General features: G+C 41.2%; 1 protein-coding gene across 9 annotated transcripts in view; it reads left to right on the plus strand.

Annotated features, from left to right (window-relative positions):
* The window catches only part of nav2a (neuron navigator 2a), a 213,148-nt gene that overhangs the window by 165,627 nt on the left and 27,649 nt on the right, over positions 1-19,872 (plus strand). For 7 of the 9 annotated variants that reach the window (XM_040045584.1, XM_040045580.1, XM_040045582.1 and 4 more), the window contains 2 exons: positions 282-704; positions 9,399-9,521. In XM_040045584.1, the coding sequence (XP_039901518.1) occupies positions 282-704; positions 9,399-9,521 (546 nt within the window). The other 2 variants (XM_040045588.1, XM_040045589.1) reach the window with 2 other exon arrangements.

Below are 19,872 nucleotides of genomic sequence, written 5' to 3' on the forward strand. Positions count from 1 at the left end.
TGTGTCAGTGCTGACCCAACTGTCTACATAGTTTATACTCTGCTCTAAGGTCAATAAATCTGTTGTTCATAAATGAAATTGTGCAATTTGATGCTTTTTTTTTTTCTCCAGTACTTCTCTCTGTTCCATATTTCCAGATCCTAGGAAAAGAATTCTTGACATTTGGTGTAGTGATTGGCCACTTGCTTACTGCTTCAAAAGGCACATTTTTGAATGAAATGTTATCAGAAAACATTAATGTGTGCTCTCAACTTGTCTTGCCTTCATTGTATTCCGCTCAGCACCTTGGAAACCACCTTTGACAGCAGCATTACCACAGATATCAGCGGCGGTGGCGGCACAGGCAGTGGCAGCAGCAATAGCGGAGGCAGTCGAAGCATCCTCAGCCTTACATCTTCCCGCCCCTCACTATCCTCGTGGCGACTGGGCCAGTCTAGCCCTCGTCTTCAGGCGGGTGATGCCCCCTCTATGGGGAATGGTTACGGTGGCCGTGTGGTTGGTGGCCAGGGAGGACGCTACCTTTACCCCGGGAACCTGCGGCGACAGCTGGCTGGCAGGGGAGGAGCCCTGTGCAGCGTGGACCTGGGAGACAGAGCCGGGGAAGACGTCGACCTTGATGGAATCCCAATGGAAGTCACGGGATACATGAGCGATGGAGATGTGCTGAGCAAGAATGCTGTGCGCACTGATGATGTGACCAGTGGGTAAGTGAGTCTTTTTTAATCAGACACATGTGTTATCAATACAGAAACTTTTTGCCAATAAATCCATTACTGGCAAAAAGTAGTATAGTATAGATACTCTTGGTTAACAAGAGTATCTAGAAACTTTCACTGGTTCTAACATCTTCACCGGGAGGATTTTCAGCATTTCTCTGTTCTGTCATCGTCCATGCATCATCTTTTGTTTCTGTATTGTTGTTGGATTAAACAGGAAAAACATGAAAACCTGTTGGAAAGATTTTGCAGCATTTACTAATACTGCATTACAGTTCACAAAAAGTTGAGTTACAGTGAATCTGGGTAAGCGCAGTATTTATGTGACAAAAACATATTTGCAATATTTCCCAACCCCAAAAGATTACTGGTAAATATTCTAATAACTTTGATGTGCTCAAACATAAAAAAAAACATATGAAAATGGATGCCATGCTTATATAATATGACTTTTATGGCTGAGATGTGACAGTTTGGTCTCTCAACAATGAGAGACTTGTCTTTAATGTAGGCTTACCACAGGAGGGCAGTAGTGTTTCTTGACTGTATATGTGCAACCCAGCTGACAGATGGTCTCTATAGCACAAGTATCATTTATTCTGTACAGTGAAAATCCCACAAGTTTGCAGTCTTTCAGTGTTTCGATGCTGTTGTCCTGATAACCTGGTTATTTTTCTCTTTGAAAGCCAGTGACCATGTTGTAGCAGGCCCCTTGCATACCTTGGCTGGCACACAATTTAAAGTACTGTTGTCATCATTATTATCAGATGAAGCCATAAAAGGCACCAAATCATCTTCAGATGGAATAGAAAGTTGGAAAACAAGAGATCAGGGTATTTGTTCAAATTCTGTGTAATGTTAATATGAATGAGATTTCATAAAGCAGTGAAGGTGATTTAAAAAAACAAAACAAAAAAAAACATGTCTCTTAAAAGCTGTGTGGAAATTACTTCATCTAGCCTGCATAGATCTGGATCACCAGAGTCACCAGCCCCAAGGCACCTTTAGAAAGCCAGAGAGCAAAGTACTGTTGAACTACTTGATATATCTGAATCTATGACTAAGCAAACCAAGCCAGGCCACAGCCACACCTGGACAGACGAGTGACGTGTACATGTGAGCCGAGACATTATCTTATTCAAAACACTTTATATCGGTAAGAACCATGAATAAGACAAAAATCATATGCCACGTTTATATTTATAATTAATAAATTATACTTTTTTTCGACAAACTGATTCATCAGTTTAGTCTTTAAACAAAGGAAATCAACATCATCCTCATGTTTTAGAAGTAAATGATGGTAAATGATCATATACCCATCATTTCAAAAACCTTTTTGTCATTTGCAAGCTAGATTGGATCAAACAGATTATGTAGAGAGTAAATTGAGCTGGATTTGATGTTTAAATGGTGCCTTTTTGTCTGTGTGAAAAACATGCTTGTGGTGTGTATTTGGTCTCAGCTGTCTGATCTCTATGGATGATGTGACGGATGGCTGGCAAAATGAGCTTTTATTCAAATGGGAACATGCTGACTAGATTATATTCTTTGTGTTGGGGCGAAGGGGGTGGGGTGGGGGGGATTGCAGTGTGTGTGTGTGTGTGTGTGTGTGTGTGTGTGTGTGTGTGTGTGTGTGTGTGTAAGAAAGGAACTGTGTAGGTACAGCCATGTGGGTGTGTGGGCAGTCTTCCTCTGGGTTAACCATTATTCTCGACATCATCAGGCTATTTAACGATTAGCTCCATTCCAAGCATGTTAGCGTCCACAAAATAACAGGTTCTTCTGCACAAAAGTGGTATGTTTACCCAGAGAGGAGGAGCTGGCTTTTGGATTAGACCAGTAAACTCTCACACCTCAAGTCTTTGTTACCTCTTAAATGTTAATTAAATCTGAAATCACACGAATTACAAAAGGTGCTTTTTTTCCTCTCTTATCTGTATGGCACGCAGACTCTTGGGGTTGATATTTCTCTGAGCTCCTGGCTTCCAACACAATGTCATTAAGGCTTATGGAATTTAATTTGTGGCCTTCATGGTGGAAATATTATTTGTCCCTGTAAGAGTGAACAATCCACAAAGATCTCTCTGTAAAGTTGCCCCTAATTAATTCTATAAAGTGAGATGTTCATAGCTATGAACAACTCTGATACAATTTCTACTTCTGCAACCAAAACAGTTAGAAACATTACTTGAACTAATTCTTTAACGCCTGTAACATTATTTAGTAGCATAAAATAGCTGTTAAATAGCAATATATAATAATTTATAACGTTTTAATTTTCTCTTGCGTTTTTAATTAAAACATTTGTAGTGTTGGGGGAGTATGAACCAGTATAATATTCTGCAGCTGCTCTTTAGAGCTGTCCACGTCTCACATGCAGGCCAGTTAGTTTTTGGGACACCAATAACATTCCTGCTTTGAAAGGGATACCTTCACTGAACACGTGTCCCTGCTAATGAACACAAAACACATGAAGTGAGCCAGAGCAGGTGAGCTAATGCTAATCTGTGCTAAGTAAGCACAGTGAAAGTCACCTTGAATTTATTATATCAATAAGTCCCCACAAACATACAGTACAAATATTTGGGTCAGCCCCTAATTCTGCTAGAAGTCTCTGCCGGTTAAAAGGGAGTTCTTCCTTCCCACTGTTGCCAAAGGCTCTCTTGGTGGTCAAGAGCAATCAGTGGTAAATAGCCATAACAGTAAAACAATTTATAGCCAAATATAAAAAATAATTATTTAAAAGACATCAACCTCCACATTATATTTACTGGGGTCCAGTAACTATATTTGTCTTTTTATCTGTTTTCAAAGCCTCAGGTATTTTTTTTTTCTTGCTGTTTTACATTTTATGGAAAAAATATTGCGATAATGTTGGGAGGTAAGTCAACAATGAAAACAAGTTGCAGCTCTAGAAATGTCTAAGGAATCTACATTCTTGATTGCTTAGAAACGTCTTGAGACATAACAGGTAATTTATTTAGCATACACTCAATCCTAGTAGACAGGCAGTGTGACTGACGGCACCACTTTTACTATTTACAGTGGGGGGTTTTTTATCAGTCACCAATCACCCCCACCCCCTTCTCTTTTTTTCCCTTTCGCTATCTCTGCTCATGGAAATGTGGGGATCTGTCTCCTTGGCTCAGGGCTATGTGGCTGATATACCACTCCCCCCACTCCAATTCTTCCCTCCTCTCCCTCCTCCAACCTTTACAGACAGACCCAACCTCCATTCAGGAGAGAAAAACATGTGGAGCAGGGGAGCGAGACTGCATATCAACACTGAGTTTTCACAGAGCAGGACACACTAACAAACAGTCAGGCTGCACTTTACTATATACATGGAGAGTTGCTGGGTGCTTTGCATTTATCTCTGATATCACCAAACAGGTTTTCTCCTGGTGATATCACAGCAGATCTCACACACGCACAGGACCAGACTTAGTAACAGCAGACAGAAGAAGCCAGACAGTAAAAGACAGTTGACATTTCTTTGGAGATTTTCATCAGCAAAGATCAACACACACCTGGACTTGTTTATTTTTCTTCGGACTAACTGTTTAACCATGTTCAAGGCAGACAGGTACGTCTGAGTGGAGTAGGAGCTGTAACTCCTGTTTGTTTGTTTGTTTTTTCCGTAGTGTGACAATATGGGAGTTAACTCCTGTCTGTACCATAGTGCATGCATTGTTAGTGAGTCAAATATACCTGCAATGTCATTTACCCACGACTCTCTCTTTCTGTTAGTTGCTTGACTGTGTAAACTGTACCTGGCTGTTCAGTGTCAGCCCATAAAGTGTCTTGTTTGGACACGTTTCTCCTGCTGCAGAGGGTTACAGGTTAACAGGCGTCTGAAACAAGAGGAGAGGCCCTCACTTAGTTATTAGTGTCAAGGAGTAACTTGTCAATCAGGAGTTTTGCTTATGTATGTGAGTGATTGTGTGTGTCACCGTCAAGGTGACTTTGTGTTGTGATGACGGATGCTTCCCATAAAGGGCAGCAAATCCCCCCATCCAAGTTGGTCCTTTGTCAAAAGAGAATCCCAGTACCTTCAGTGTCTGTGTCTTTTGTTGTTATGAAAATCTATTGCACTCAAATCATATCTGGGCTATGTTGTCTCTATGATTTTTTTTTTTTTTATTCTTAAACATATCCCATTAATTTGTTTGATATTTAGTAGTCCATGGGTCATTTGGTTTAATGTTGACAGTTTTATTTATTTATTGCTCAAAATGTTGATAGGCACCAGATGATTTTAAATCAGTAGCATCAGCATATGGGCCATTACCATGTTGTTGTTGTTGTTTTTTTTATCCAGGGTTAGTGCATCTGGACAAAGGGATGAAGCGCTAATTTATGAATTATGGGTAGCAAGTCTTGTTACCAAGCAGCAGCAGGATTTGTGTGGGTGAAACTGCTAATTAACACTAATTTAAAGACTAGGAAAATACTACAATTCTACATCTTGGATAATCTTTTCCACACAACAGACCGTTTTATTTGTCAGCTGTTATTAAAAACCAACAGAAATTAGAAGAGGTTAGACCTAGCAGCCAACAGCTCCCTTTTGGCACACCTGTCAGTTAAAGCAGTCGAACACCCAACTTTAAGCCTAAGTAGTGGATTGGATAGTAAGTACAGATGGACTGAAAATCAGAGTGAAAGAGAGAGGAAGACATGCAGCAAAGGGCCACAGGTGGGATTCAAACCTTGGCCGCTGTGTTCTAGCTATGCAGCATGTAGTTGCCTGCTCACGCACTGATCTACTATCCAGTTTATATCCAATAATATAATACCAGTATGTTCTCTGTGAATACTTTATGTATGTTTTTGTTTTTTAACCAGGCAGCCTTTTAATGCTGTTTAGCTGGACATGTTGACATTTGGCATCCTTGAGGACTGATTGACATTTGTGGCCTGCTTAGAGTGGCTCTTGAAGGAAATGCAGTTTTTGGACTTTCTGAGTTAGCTTTATTTCTCAAACCTGAAGGCTACTGCTGCATATCACTGCATTATAGCTCAAAAGGCACGGGATTTACCAATACCAGTGTTTCATGGTTACAAAATCTGATATATAGGCCAATACTTTTTTTTTCTTTTATACACATGGAACATGAACAGTTTTCCTTAACATTTATGATATGTGTGATTTTATTCATTACTAAGATAATATGACATTGCAGTACAAAAACAAATTGTAGACAAATACTAAATGCTATTAAAGTAATAACTGATAAACACTTGGTCTATAAAGATACATTGTCCATATCAGTGCAATCCTTCCAACCAATGCCTGGCGATGCCGGCCGCCAGAGGCGGAGCCAGACATTTGAAACACCCGGGGCTTAGCCCTAAAGGGTGGTATGCATGTGGGATTTTTTTTTTTTTGTGGGGGGGGTAGAAATGACTGAAAGATTAATTGGCTCTGTTTTGAGTTTTGTTCAAAAAAGAATGACTTCATATAGGGAAAAATATATATCACATGTGCAGGACACCTTAAACTAGTTTTTTAATTAAGCAGCAAGGCAGAACAAAATCAGGGGTGTATCAAGACACGAGGACTAAACCCCAATTCAACCAGACCCAGAACTGATCCAGAATTAAAACAGGACTACAACAGTTCAAAATCAGGACTACTTAGGATTTAACCAAGACAGAACCAGAACTAGATGATAGTAGCACTAAAAATCATCATAGACCTGCAGTACACTTATTTTTTTTAATTCTACCAAAGTACACTGTTTAGATTCAGAAATGTTTATATAATTATTTAGCCTTGTTGTGCAAACAAGCCTGCATAACTTAATAAATATAGAATTTGAAAAATAGCAAACCTAAAAAGAAACACTAGGTATGAGATACATGAGTACCTATGATACGGTGATACTTTTGGTAAACAACCATTTGACTAACATGTGTGTCTCACCTGCTCTTGTTCCATCTCTGGTCTGTCCTCATTCTCCCTCTCTGTTCCTCTCTCTCCCTCTTTGTGCTGACAATCATCAAATATACAGTTGAAACCAGATATTTATGTACTCTTCAGATAAAAACACAAACACTTTTTTAATTGTAACATCAAATTAGACTAAATGTTTATTTTTTAGATTGATAAATATAAAAAACATATTTGTTAACTTTAAGAGTAAAGAGAGAAACTTTCTGTATTTCTTAATTGTAAATGGCACCAAATTGTATTCAAACTGAGCCACACTTATGGAGCTCCACAATTCTTTTCCTGGTGTTTTGGTTGACATCTCTTGATTTTCCCATTTCAAAGAAACAGGCTCTGTGTTTTGCCTTATATGCATCCACAGCCGTGCCACCAGTTTACTCACATGGACTCTACTAACCTATCAGAAGCTTCTTCAGCTCAGAATGGAATCGTCTGGAGTTTTCTTATTAATTAACAATAAACTTAGTGTATATGTACTCCTAAATTTGATGAAAGTGATAAAAAATAGACAGCTCTGTCTCTCTTTATTCTGACATTTAACTAATTCAAAAGATATTTCAATATTTATTTATCCAAAACAAAACAAGTTTACTCTAAATTGATGTTGTACAGTAAAAAAATGTTCTTGTGTTTTCCATAAAGTGTATGTAAATATCTGGTTTCAACTGTGAATATACTGCTGTGTATTGAAGTTCCTCTTGTTTTGCATAGAAATATACTGAACAACATACAACGCATAATATATAAAATACTACCAGAGTTTTTTCTTTGAAAGAAGCCCCTTATGTCCATTCTTGTATATCAGTGCATTACTGAAACCGATTTATTTAGCAGTGGAGGGTAACAACTGAAAATATGACATAAACACACATGTAAGCTAAGACTCTCTAAAGAAACAGCATTGTTGTTGTTCGGCTTTTCATTTCGCCATTTCTTGATTCACTTGAAGAGCAGGTAATGTAATATGGGTCAAGTGATCAGTTTGATATCAATCTTTCGTGATACACCGTCATATTTACATTATTTGTACAGTACGAATGATTTGCTTTGGTACCTGGTCGAACTTCAGTTCTCCTCTGTCTGCCTAGCTCCGTTTCTCCAACAGCGCACTCGTAGGCAGCAGCTGCCCCGCCCCGCTTAGTGCCTGAGCTCGGATCATACCAATATTAGGGGGGATTTACGCACAGTCATAAATTCCCACAGTGTGCACTATGTGCTTCGAATATTGTGTGTAGTTTTTTGCTTTATACAGTTGTCAGCCAGGCATCTAAGTATGGAAAAAATTACACTCCAAAAGACCCCGGGCTTCTGAAAAAACACCCCGGGCTTAAGCCCAGTAAGCCACCCCCACGCTACGCCACTGCCGGCTGCCCTTCCCTGGGTCTGGTTCTTGTATGTAGAGGTTTCTTCCTGTTAGAAGGGGTTTTTCCTTTCCACTGTTACCAAATTCTTGCTTGTAGGCGGTGTCGTCTGATTGTTGGTTTTCTCTGTATTAATGTACAATATGAAGTGCCTTGAGTGTTAAATACATTGAATTAGTGCATATTTAGTTTAGTTTTATCACTTGGCAATTCATAATACATTACTACCAGACAACTTTTAAAAAAGCTTGTATAATTCTCTCTTCTGGTTAAGAAAGTATAACATTTGATACTTTTCAGGTTGGTTACTTAGACACAGTTACATTTTCATGCTGCTGGGGTACAGCACACAGAATCTGCTTTCGTGCTGATTCCATTTGAGTCACATACAAAGAAGCTCTGTCTGTACGAAACACTGTACTGTGTGTATACTGTATACACATTTAGGTACAAATGCGCGTTTGTCTGTGCGTGCAGGGTTTCCTCTCACCGAGATCTACATTGAGATAACGCATAACTGTTTTAGTGGTCGCGCTTTTGCTAGGCTTCTTTCTCTACTCACATCACTGCATACACAGAATCATCAAAACTTCAACGTTAAACCAGCAAACATCTCATTAAATTACACCCGGGTTAAAGGAGTCAATATTTAGTTCCATTAGGAAGCTCCTCCACAGGTAAATATTTGGGGAATTAGTTAGTGTTGTTTTAGTTTGAATGGGAATGTTTATGTAAGTGCTCATGGCCTCAGCGTTAGCCACAGGCTGTAACTGCTGCTCACTGAGCCTCCGAGGCCAGCAAGCAATAAATTGAGTCCTTTCAAATATAATTTTCCGTTACGAAATGAAGTGAATGCCCTACTTAGCCTGCACATATAAATACAGTACAAGTATTTTTAGCTTCTTCTAATGCTTAGTTACTCAGTCAATCATAATATTCCAGTCTGGTGCACTGATGGTCTCAGTATTGGTGATGAATTGCAATGTGCTTCCTGTTAGACATAGAGAGCAAACTGTCTTCTAAGCAGTTTTGTCTTTTAAAGGCCACTGTTGTTGAACACTAGCCACATGAGAGAAATGTCTCCTTAGTTAGTTTGCTGTCTCCAGTGTTGATGTGGGAGGTTTTTGCTCTATTTAAGCCTGACTGATGAGAGCTTCACCTCAGCCAGAGAACTACATGGATGTGGCTTCCTGCTCAGTAAGACATTTATAACAAAAGCAGCCCCAGCAAGAAGACAAGTGTCTGTTAAGTCGTCCCATTATCTCAAACAAAGTGGCGCAACCTCAAATCATCCTCTTTGAGGTCTGTAATTATATATGTCAGAGTTACTTATTTCTAATACGTTTTGGTTGTCTCTTGCAGCTACATGACTGATGGAGGTTTGGGATTGTACACTCGGCGCCTTAACCGCCTTCCCGACAGCATGGCTGCCGTTCGAGAGACGCTCCATCGAAACGCGTCATCGGGACAGGGAGATGCTGACAGGTAGGTCTGAAATATCTTACCTGCTTCTTCTCTTAAACTTCTCTTAAGCTGTGTTGCAGCTTAATATCTTTAAGTGATCAGTTCAACTGAGTTTCCAATCTATAGGCTCCATTTCTCAGGAGGCCTTTATGCACCTACTATCGAATGCACTGAGCTTGATGTGTTTGTCCGAATGAAAGACGCATAAATATAACTAGCCGGTCACTTGGCTCATGTCTCTGGTTGCAATGCTTTTTGCTTGTTTCCTGCTGTCACTGTAGAAAATGTAAATTTATTATCCTGCAAGTGAAGGTGGCATGTAGAGATATTGTGTTGTTCTGGGACAGGGAAATATTCAATGAGGTCATCCTGAGGTGTGGCACAAAAACAGTGCGTCTGAATGAAATTGCGAAACTTCTTGACCATGGGCTAAACAAGGTGTTTTTACACATGCAGGTCGAAAAATTCACTCGAACCGTGAAGGATACATAAAAATCAGTCTCTGATTAAACATTTGTTAAGGTGGCCTAGTTTCCGCTTCTTCACATGCATTTCAGTGAACGACTGAAAAGCAAATGCACAGTTACAGTATCCACTAGAAAATGTCTGCTTTTACCCATATTAATGATAAATAAAAACACACAGAGTGATGTACATTTTCGGGTGGATTTGATTATACTCGTTCAACTACACAGGACATAATGCAGCGAGCTTTGCGGACACCGCACCGCTAATGTACATAAACTCATCCAAGTTTCTGTGTTATTGGGATATGTGGGCCACAACATGTAGTAAAATGAGAATATCGCTTGAATATTTTTATATCTGCGGGACTTTCTGAAGCGTCTCGTTTCAGTGCAAGTAATTTGGTGAGACGTTGCCGTCTTTGTCCTGTCATCGAGCCGTAGAAGGATTTTTGTTTTCTGGCAAGTTGACAGAAGGAAATGAATGAAGGCTGAGCTGAAACCATGTTACCAGATAGTGATGGGGGTGGTGGAAAGAAAGAGAAATAGGTTGGGGGGATGGAATGAGCTTGTTATGAAGATGAACTGCAGAATGGATGAAGGTGGTAATGAGAGTAAGGGATAAATCGTGTGTGACAAAGGGGACTATACTATAGCTTAAGATGCGGCATTGGTCTTCTCAACAGTATCCCTTTGTCAAGAAAATGTCCATATTTGTGCTTCGGTGAAGTGTAGAAAACAAAAGCTTTTAAACCTTTTTAATTTCTTCACTCTTAAGTGGATGTGTTGTGTTGTGTTGCTTTGAGGGTTTCAAGTAGTCTTTGTCCATAAATCCTCAGGTGTGGCTAATTTCCTGTCTGCCAGACTTTTGACCTTCGCCCCCTTGCTACCTTTTACTCTGTACACACACACACACACACACACACACACACACACACACACACACACACACTGTCCTTCACATTAAACTGCTCCAGCCCTCAGGTGGGCCTTAAAACAAACTGTCCTCCTTCTCACCTTTCATCTGTCCCCTCCCTATCATCCTCCTCCTTCTCTCTTTACTCCATCTCTCCTCTCACCTCTTATTTTTCCTCTTCTAAGTTGTTTTGATTAGAGTGCAGCAATGAGAAGAAACTTAAAGGCAATAAAAAAGATAAGTCAGGGGGTTTCCCTTTTGTTTCCATTTGATTTTGTGCTTTAATGTTTCCAGCCTAATTTTTAGGTTCAAAAGATTAGAGAAAAATTCAGATGGGCTTTCAAGAGGAGATGAGGTGACTGCACTCCTCCTGCCCACACCTCCTCGCCCCTGAAGCTTTGCCTGATAAATGTGCTTACCACTTTTACTTTGAGATTAATTAAGAGAGCTGAAGAAGCAGCTCATGAAATATATTAGCATAATAAACAGAAACTAGTGGAGCTGCAGGATAAAGAAGGGTGACTGGTTTTCTCTTGTATAAGATAAAGCCAGTTTAATTCACTAAAGGAGGGTCAACAGTGCAATTTGGGGCTGGTGGAGGAGAACCAGCACCTTACTGTCTCTGTGTGTGCTTTGTACAGTTTATTTGTGAGCGTCATAGTTGAACATGTGATCTTAGAGGTATGTTTATCTATATTTATTTACTGGGTATGGTTGCCACCAGGCTGTAGTTGCCTTTAATGCATTTTCTGGTTTACAATGCAGCCGAGCCTCCCAGAGGAAGTCGGGCTGGGGGTAGGTGTCTAGTGTTGTTGTGGCACCGGGGCAAAATGCTTGTGACCCCAGAACGAAGAGGTCACAAGCTTCAAAGGCCCGAGGTTCACAGTTAAGAGCGTTCCAAACGTCTTTAAGCTTCTGCGCTAAAACCCTCCAGATCAGGCCAGTGCCGGGCTAATAAGAAGTGAAGGATGCTGGAAAACACGGTATTGAACAGCATATTCTGACAACAGGGAAACCACACAAAGTAATTATGAGAGCGTCAGTTGTGGTCTGGCTGTTGGAAGTGCAAAAACTCGTTTGACCAACTGTCAGATGTATGCAAAGGAGAACATGGAAACAAAATGACTCATGGGAGAACGGGGCCTACTATCCTGAGCGTATAGACAAAGAAAATAGAGGCTAGAAAGTGTGTGTGTGTGTGTGTGTGTGTGTGTGTGTGTGTGCGCGCGCGCATGCGTGTGTGTGTGTGTCTGAGCATGCTTATCCCTGTCATTTATCTCTGTGGCCGGAGAAAGAGGAAGCTATCCATAATGGCCTGTCTTCTGCTTTGGCTTCTCTTTGTTAAAGCAGACAAAGGGATGAGGTCTTTGTGGTGTGAAAATGCTGTAGCAGTGAGTGTTACAGAGACTAACCCTGTGATTCCTGCATACAGGCGTTGGGGATATCATTACTCTATCTCAAATGAGGACGTGACAAAAAGAAAAAAAACAAAGGATCACCACACATAACTCAGTTTGAGACAGTTTTCACACAAATCAGTATAATGTGGAGTCAGAATCCTGTTAATGATTTAGGGTTCTGCGAATAAGCTCTATATTTGTCTTGATGGTGTCTACACAAATCGCCGTGGAAAACAGACACGATAATACATAAAGTCTCCATTTTTATTGATATATTATTTGTTTGATAGCTGAGAAAAATGAATTTATATTGAAATAGACCAAAGTATGTCAAAAACTAAAACATTGCTTGTAAGTACAAGCACAAGTGCTGTTTCGTGGCTGGGTCAGATCACTCAGATCATCATTGTCAGAGTGTCTTTCAATAAGCGCCTTTCCTAAAAGGTTTTAAATCAAGATCAGAGACTTGGTAGCCTTCCAAAGACTTCAGAGAGTATGTGTATATGAGTTATAGATACAAGTACTTACAGGGAACAGCAAACAGGGTTGTCTTGTGATGAAATATAATTTGGATTACAGACTATTCCAACAACAAAGACACTGTAGTCCCGAGGTAACATAAAGAACAGGAACAAAGAAAGTGCTTGTTTTTTTTTTTAATGTCTGTGTATGTTTTACAGGCTTTGTGTGATGCTTCTTAAGAGCAGGATTACACTCATGTTTCAGAAGCTGTTTCTCAGTCTGTTATCTTTCATTGTAGATTTGTTTCCTTTGTAAAGTATTTTGCATTACCCTAATAAACTAAAATAAACTTACCACCTTTGACTAAGCCTTTATGCCTTTCAAGATATTCAGATCATTGTTAGAAGTACATCTAAATACTCCTCATTTATTGCAGTAATGCTTCAATAGGGCTCAATAATGGAAAGAAACACAGGAAGGCCTTGGTTTAATTTTTAGCACAGACTATGATGGACTGGATTGGCGAATTCCCACATTCCTGGAACATCACTCTGCAGTGTGAATTGTGTAAGTCCACTGTGATAACTTGCCAGAGCTGTAAAATCCCTTCTCTTGTTAAGCTATTGTGCAGTCTCTCAACATCTGTAACCCAGCCCGGTTGTTAAATGTTGCTGTTCTAGTTTCTGTCAGTATGGACTACCTGCAGCTACCTGGTCATTGGTAGCTCCTCTGATTTGCTCTTAATTGTTTATCCTGGGGGCCGAAACTCATGTCAGGTCTCACAGGGTGAGAAGCAGGACACACCCTGGACAGGTCACCAATCTATTACAGCGGTAGCACAGAAGAACTCAGCAGTTCATATTTGTCTTGAAAGTGTGGGAGGAAGCTGGAGTAACTGGAGAGAACACATGAGAGCTCTCTGGGTTTGAGCAGGTTCCCTGTTGGCCTGCTGAGCACAATTGTGAGGCAACCACTGCCTCCCAATTGGCAACCACAGGCAACAAAGTCTTGTTTAATTCAATATTTAAGTTATTATGATGCGTTTTCAAAGGACTTTATCTGCAACCCTATCATGCAAAAACAAATGTGCGTATCATGGACTTTGATACTTAAGAAATCTCTGATGATTTTATTTGTCAGAAAATTGGTGCCTATGTTTTTTGAAAGCACATTTGCTGGTTTCCAGTTTGTCTCACTGTGCTTCAGTCCCACCTGCATGAGAGCTGAAGTTGTTTAGAACATGCCCCGAGCCCCAATATCTTATCTCTCCTGTCTAGACTTGAGTAGGTTCCCTGTTGGCCTGAGGTAGGGGAAGAAAGAGCTTCGACTTATACCTCATAAGCTCTTTTCCTCAGCTACCAACAGCTGGCATGCCATGTGTCTCACACTTTACCTGTCTGTCTCTGTCTGTCCTCTGTAACCCCACCTCCACCTGCTCTCACTGGCTTAGCTAAGTGAATGTGTGTAGAAGGTTTCCAAGCTCTGACTAAAATAATTGCTAGATCAGTTTTTACCTTTTCTTTATGACCCATGTTCCCTGAAACCAGGAGAATATGTTAACAGACATACATGGGCACAGCTGCATCTGGTCATACTTTATACTGTCTTTTCTTGGTCCTGCTGGTTGGCGTCATCAGCCTGTCACTGCTGAACACAGCTGCTGTTTATCAAGACTTAACTAACAGTAACCCATTAGTTTTTGTGTGTTTGTGTGTTTATGTGTATGTTGGACCTCAGCTCCAGTCTAGATTATCAGAAGGCCTTGGTTAATGATGGCAAACGGGTGCAGGTTGCAGTAGTGATAGATTATCAGGATTAGGGAGAAAATGCTGCATGATTTTTTTTTGTGCCATTATGTAAAATGTTGTGTTTGGAATTAAGTTAAAGTGCATTTTTTGTGAAAACAGTCTGCTTTGAGAGCTGAATTTGAGCTGCAAAGCTTATATAAAGGTTCCAAGGAATTCCACCAATTCCACCGTTATTAGAGCTTTTTCATATTAAGGATATAATTTAAACTCCTTCTCATTCTTTGTTTCTGTTGATTGTCCAAGATTTTCATGCATAGCTTAACCCTGTAACGCCAGGTGTTACAGGGTTCCAGGTGTACAGGGTTAAGCTATCATGTTTGCTACCTCTGCATCATCAGTGTTTTATTTGTTTAAGGTAAAGATACTGTGAGCAATAAATTGAACAAAAAACCCAGATGTAGCAGAAATGATTCAAATAAAAACTCATATATGCAAATTAATATTTAATTTCTCAACACACAAAACACGTCAGGTTTTTTTTGGTTTTTGGTTTTCAATTTTATCCTTCAGGCCTTACAGGATTAACATCTTTGACCCATTGGTGGTGCTAAAGTGCTCCAAGTGCCAAACATGAACCTTGGAGAAAAGAATCAGGAATGTCCCCAGTGAGATTTTCTTTACTGTATGGTTCTAGACTGTAATTAAACAAAAGAATGAAAAGGTATCTGTAACTGCACACATTCACCCCGTGAGTTAAAAAGCCTCTCCTTTGTCTGCTCTATCCTTCTACAAATGCTCACTCATAGCACACAATAAGCAGCCAAATATTTTTCTCTCCAAATGTCCAGACTCTCACAAAGCCTTCGACTCCCCCTCGATTGCTAAATGCTTTAACTGCCTCCCAGCTACAGTCATGCTAAAAGCTGTGCTCTGCTATATCCCAAGGGGGCAGGGGCTGCTCAAACCATGCAGGCCAGGCATTGCGGGGCTTCTGGGAGCCGTCTGAATCTGAAGCTGTTCGATGCAAGATGTGAGGTCAACTGTGTTTCCAAGTTAATGGTACTCCCACACACATGCTGCAGCTGGCATAAGATGCTATTCTGCCCACATGAGAAAAAAAAAATCTCTATTTTAGTCAGTTCAGTTGCATGTTCTTTTTTTCCCTAAAAGTAAGACTTCTCCTTGACAGTTATTGTAGCTCATATCCTTAATTTTTAGTTTGTGTTAGGGGGTGAAATTGATAAATGTTGAGGGTCAATTGATGGGGAAGAGCAACATAATATGAGAAGAAAGAAACCCACAGAGACAGAGTCTTAAGAGAACTGATGTTTTTGTTGCTATGGCTACTGCATCAGCAGAACACCAAACACCTACCCGCTGGGCACACTGACAAGCACTAAAGAGGGCGGGGCTGCTACTCAGGTAAATTTAAGTGTTCTCTTTTTGTCAAACATTGCAGCTCTAACAGCCACAATCGTTCTTTCCCCATCCTTCCACCCACTTTTTTTTAAAGTACTAATGACCCATAGAGGGCAAAACAAAAAGCTTAATATGGGATAAAAGTTGCTGCCACAGGCAGCTGAACAAGCTACAAGTCCAGTCGTGTGGGTTTTTTTTTAAGGAAAACAAAGAAGCCAGAGATGGTCCCTTGTCTCTGGTCCAATATGGAATCTGACCCAGACCAGGAGGTGATAATAGATGGGGAATGCAGATCAAAGGAGCATTAACTAATCTACAGCGAGTGGTTTGTGGAATCAGCAACACAGAGTAAGTTTTAACTCTCCATACCTTCCCTGAATCATATATTTTCCATGTTAGCTTGAATTCAGATGGGGAGTAAGGGAGCGGGGTTCGTGCAGGTTGCAGCTTTAAAGTATTAAGCTGATTATCCACGTTTCACCATGTGAGCTCAGGAAAAGCTCTGGGGACACGAGTGTGTTTCAGGTCTGCAGACCTGAAACAGACAGCATATTTTGTCCCATGATTCCCAAATGTTATCCTTCATTTATCCCAGTTGTATATTTATATAGTAGATATACAGCTGATACATGTTAAACAGGAATGGGTTTTTTTGGGGGGGGGGTTTGTTTTTGTTTTTTTACATCAGCAGTTGTATTTACTGCACAGTTTTGCACTGCATGACTAATCGTTAGCTTAGATGGAAACCCAACCAAGAGCATCTGTCGAAAAACTGTGGGAGAAAAACACAAATGGTTCAAGAGTAAGAGAGAAGCCTCTTGAAAATGTTTTATTTCCTTAAAGTGGGTTATCATCTGTCATCTGGGGACTCTTTTAAAGATTTCAAACCAGATGAGTATTAAAAAAAAGGGACAGCTTAGGAAAAATCTGTTTTTATGTTGTAGCCGTCTTTTCTTTCTTTATTTATCCCAGCGATCCCGGGAGCCTGTTTCCTTAACCGATGGTCTACAGGCAGGAGTCACAGCTCTGTGCTTCATTCTAGCATTGAGGTGACAGTAGGTTAGTTTTGAGTGCGGTGTGTGTTTATGCCTGCAGACATGAGGAATTCCAAGTTTGTCACAGTAGTCTTTTAAATTTAGGGGGGTTTTTTTTGTCGCGTGTGCAGATGCAGCATGGTGAAGTCATGTGCGTGAGTTCAGAGATGCGTGTCACGTGTGTGAAAAGTTTGTTGAGTTTTTACCGTGGATCCGGGTCAGTCTGTCGAATCTAAAGGAGTCTGTGTTTATACATCAAATAGAAAGACAGAGAGGGAGAAGTCAAAGAGAAGCTAAGTGAAAGAGCGGCAGCCAGAGGGATCTACATGCTTTGATAAATTCTCAGAGTATAGATAGCAAATGTTTTCCCAGGACAGAAGACAATAGGACTAGACACCAAAGAGAGATGGAGAAAAAAATGGAGAGAGCGAGAGAGAGAGAGACATTCCTCAGTGTGTTGTCCAGTCCAGTCCTGTCTTACAGGGACAGCTGTGTCATTTTCGTACCACAGGGCTCCTGGGCTCCAGCCCAGAATGTGCCGTTCTCCACCGCCTTCATCTTCACACTGTTCGCACTTAGTCCTCCTATCATTTGTTTTGTTTGTTTGTTTTAAGCTTTAAGTGTATTCAAATATATGGTCTTTTTTCAGACTTTCAACTTTTTCTTATACCATAATAATACTTTTTGAAGTACCTCAAACACAGGAAACACTTCCTCCTGGGCTTCAAGGCAATGAGCACCTGCAGGTGTAAATGCTGTTGTGAGGCAGCGTTGGCTTAGAGAAATTGATATCCTTCATGCTGTACCATTTAGTGATAGGAATAAATTGTTTTGCATGGTTATGATGGCACTGATTTGTGTGGAGGTAAAGTCTAGACACTCCTTCTGTCCCGATGCTTCCACAGGACTCACCTGTCAAGTTGTCCATGCTCTTATCTGCGTCGTGCATCAAACCCTGAGGGCTGGAAGTCAGAGAGACCGTCAGTTAAAGCCGCTCCCTCTTCCTCTCCCATCTGTCTGTCTGTATAGTGAGCAGAGCAGCAGTTTGGGGTTATGTGATACAGCTGCAACGTGAGGACCAGTAGTCACCCCTCAAACACAGGAAATCCCCTTACTTCTGCTTCGCAGCTCTGTTGTGGCCCCACGTCTGTGTGTACATTTCTGCGGCACAGATCCTGTGTGCATGTGCCAGAGTCGGACTGGGCTTTTCAGGAAGGGGGGGTACAGTACAGCAGACCAACCCACCACAGCCTCAAGGGACACACACAAGAAAAGTTAAAACAAACACAACCGCTGCCCTTTTCTCAGGACACTTTTAGACACTTCTATTGGCTGACCCGAGCAGGAGCCCATTTTTTTCAGTCATCCTCTTGCCTCCCCCTCTCTGCTTTTCTCTTTAAGGAATTTTGGAGGTTTGACTTCTGAACTCTGACCCCTTCGGGAAAGCAGCAAGTTTTCTAAAGGGACCTGGTTTGAGACGAGGGTTCTCGCTCTCTCTTCATTTAGGTCACTTTCTTTCTTCACTTCTGTCCTGTTTGACTGGTTTGCAGAGTGACACAGTGTAGCCGCATGTCATCCCGATGAATGACAAACTTGCACATACAGTTTAACTGCAAACTCCACTACATGTAAGAGTCACTTTTCCATTCATTTCCATAGCCTATCCCGCTTGCTTCTGTTATATTATGTTAGAGGAAGAAATCTAAAAATCCCTGAAATTTTCTACATGACTTGATCCTGTAAAAGGTTAAGAGGAGAAAATATATAATTTTGTGATTTGGGTAAACTGGAAGAGTTAGGAGTACATCACATCATCCCCTCAGTGTGATGATCTATTAAATGCCGACCTCATTGGCCTGTGTTTGGCACCGGTTCCCCCTGTCTCTGTCTCCTGTGATTGGCTGTAAAGGGCTCAGTGGTTGTTAACTGGCAGGTTGCTTTGCCAGCGGGAGGCTGTGGGCTGAGCCACGCCGCTTGGCCTGATCTCTAATTAGCACTGGCTTGTCAGCTGGTCAGGGTGGATCTGTCTGGGAAATTGCAGTCTTACAAACACACACACACACACACACACACACACACACACAGGCATAAGCCATGGCTGGGAAAGACACAAAAAAGCAGCAGCGGGATGCGGATTGTCCTTTAGTTTCAGAGACTTTGTCTGTGATCATGCAGCTTTGACTTTTGTTGCCTCTTGATTTTTGTCAGGCTGAAGTGGCTTATTTAGGGCTTGGGGTGTGTTTCAGTGTGCACTCTTTAGTGGTGCGGCTGCAGCAGTGAAGTGGTTAAAAGTCCCGGGGGAAGCTCATGTTACCAGCAGTAGGGCAGGCCCTTCTCCCCCCCTCCTTACAGGTTTCTCTCTCTGTTAGTCCAGAGAGAGACGAAGAGTGCCCGAGGGGTGAAGCATCAGCGCAACGAGTGACAAAGGAGCTCAATCTAGGAACTTTGCCAGGGCAAGAGAGGGAGCGAGAGACATTGAGGAAGCTCAGAGTGAGAGAGCGACAGACAGAGAGGGAGTGGGACAGATATTTGGCTGCGTGAACTCTCTCAGCGGCATGGAGTCATGAAGCTCTCTGTCCAGCTCGGCATTTTCCCGCAGCGCTCTGCTTCCCACAGCAACCAAGGCACCCTGAGCAGGTAGATACCTATGTGTGTTCTTATCTTTGTGTGCGCGCACAAACGCATAAAAGAAAGTAGAAAGTTTGTCCTTTAGCACAGACAGCTATGATTTGTTGAGAATCTGCAAAGGCCATTGCAGATTTCATATGTTATCTTTATTTCCTTTTTGGGTTTTTTTTTTTCTTGCATTGATGTGTGTGGGAATTTCCCCTGTGGCTGTGTGGATGAGCTGAACCGGTTGCGGTCACTCTCAATCTCTCTGCACCTCACAGCTCGTTTGCTTTACGGATGCTTTCAACTCTGAAAGCCA

The sequence above is a fragment of the Simochromis diagramma genome, unplaced genomic scaffold (genome assembly GCF_900408965.1).
Source record: "Simochromis diagramma unplaced genomic scaffold, fSimDia1.1 OVJJ01000079.1, whole genome shotgun sequence".
Lineage (NCBI taxonomy): Eukaryota > Metazoa > Chordata > Actinopteri > Cichliformes > Cichlidae > Simochromis > Simochromis diagramma.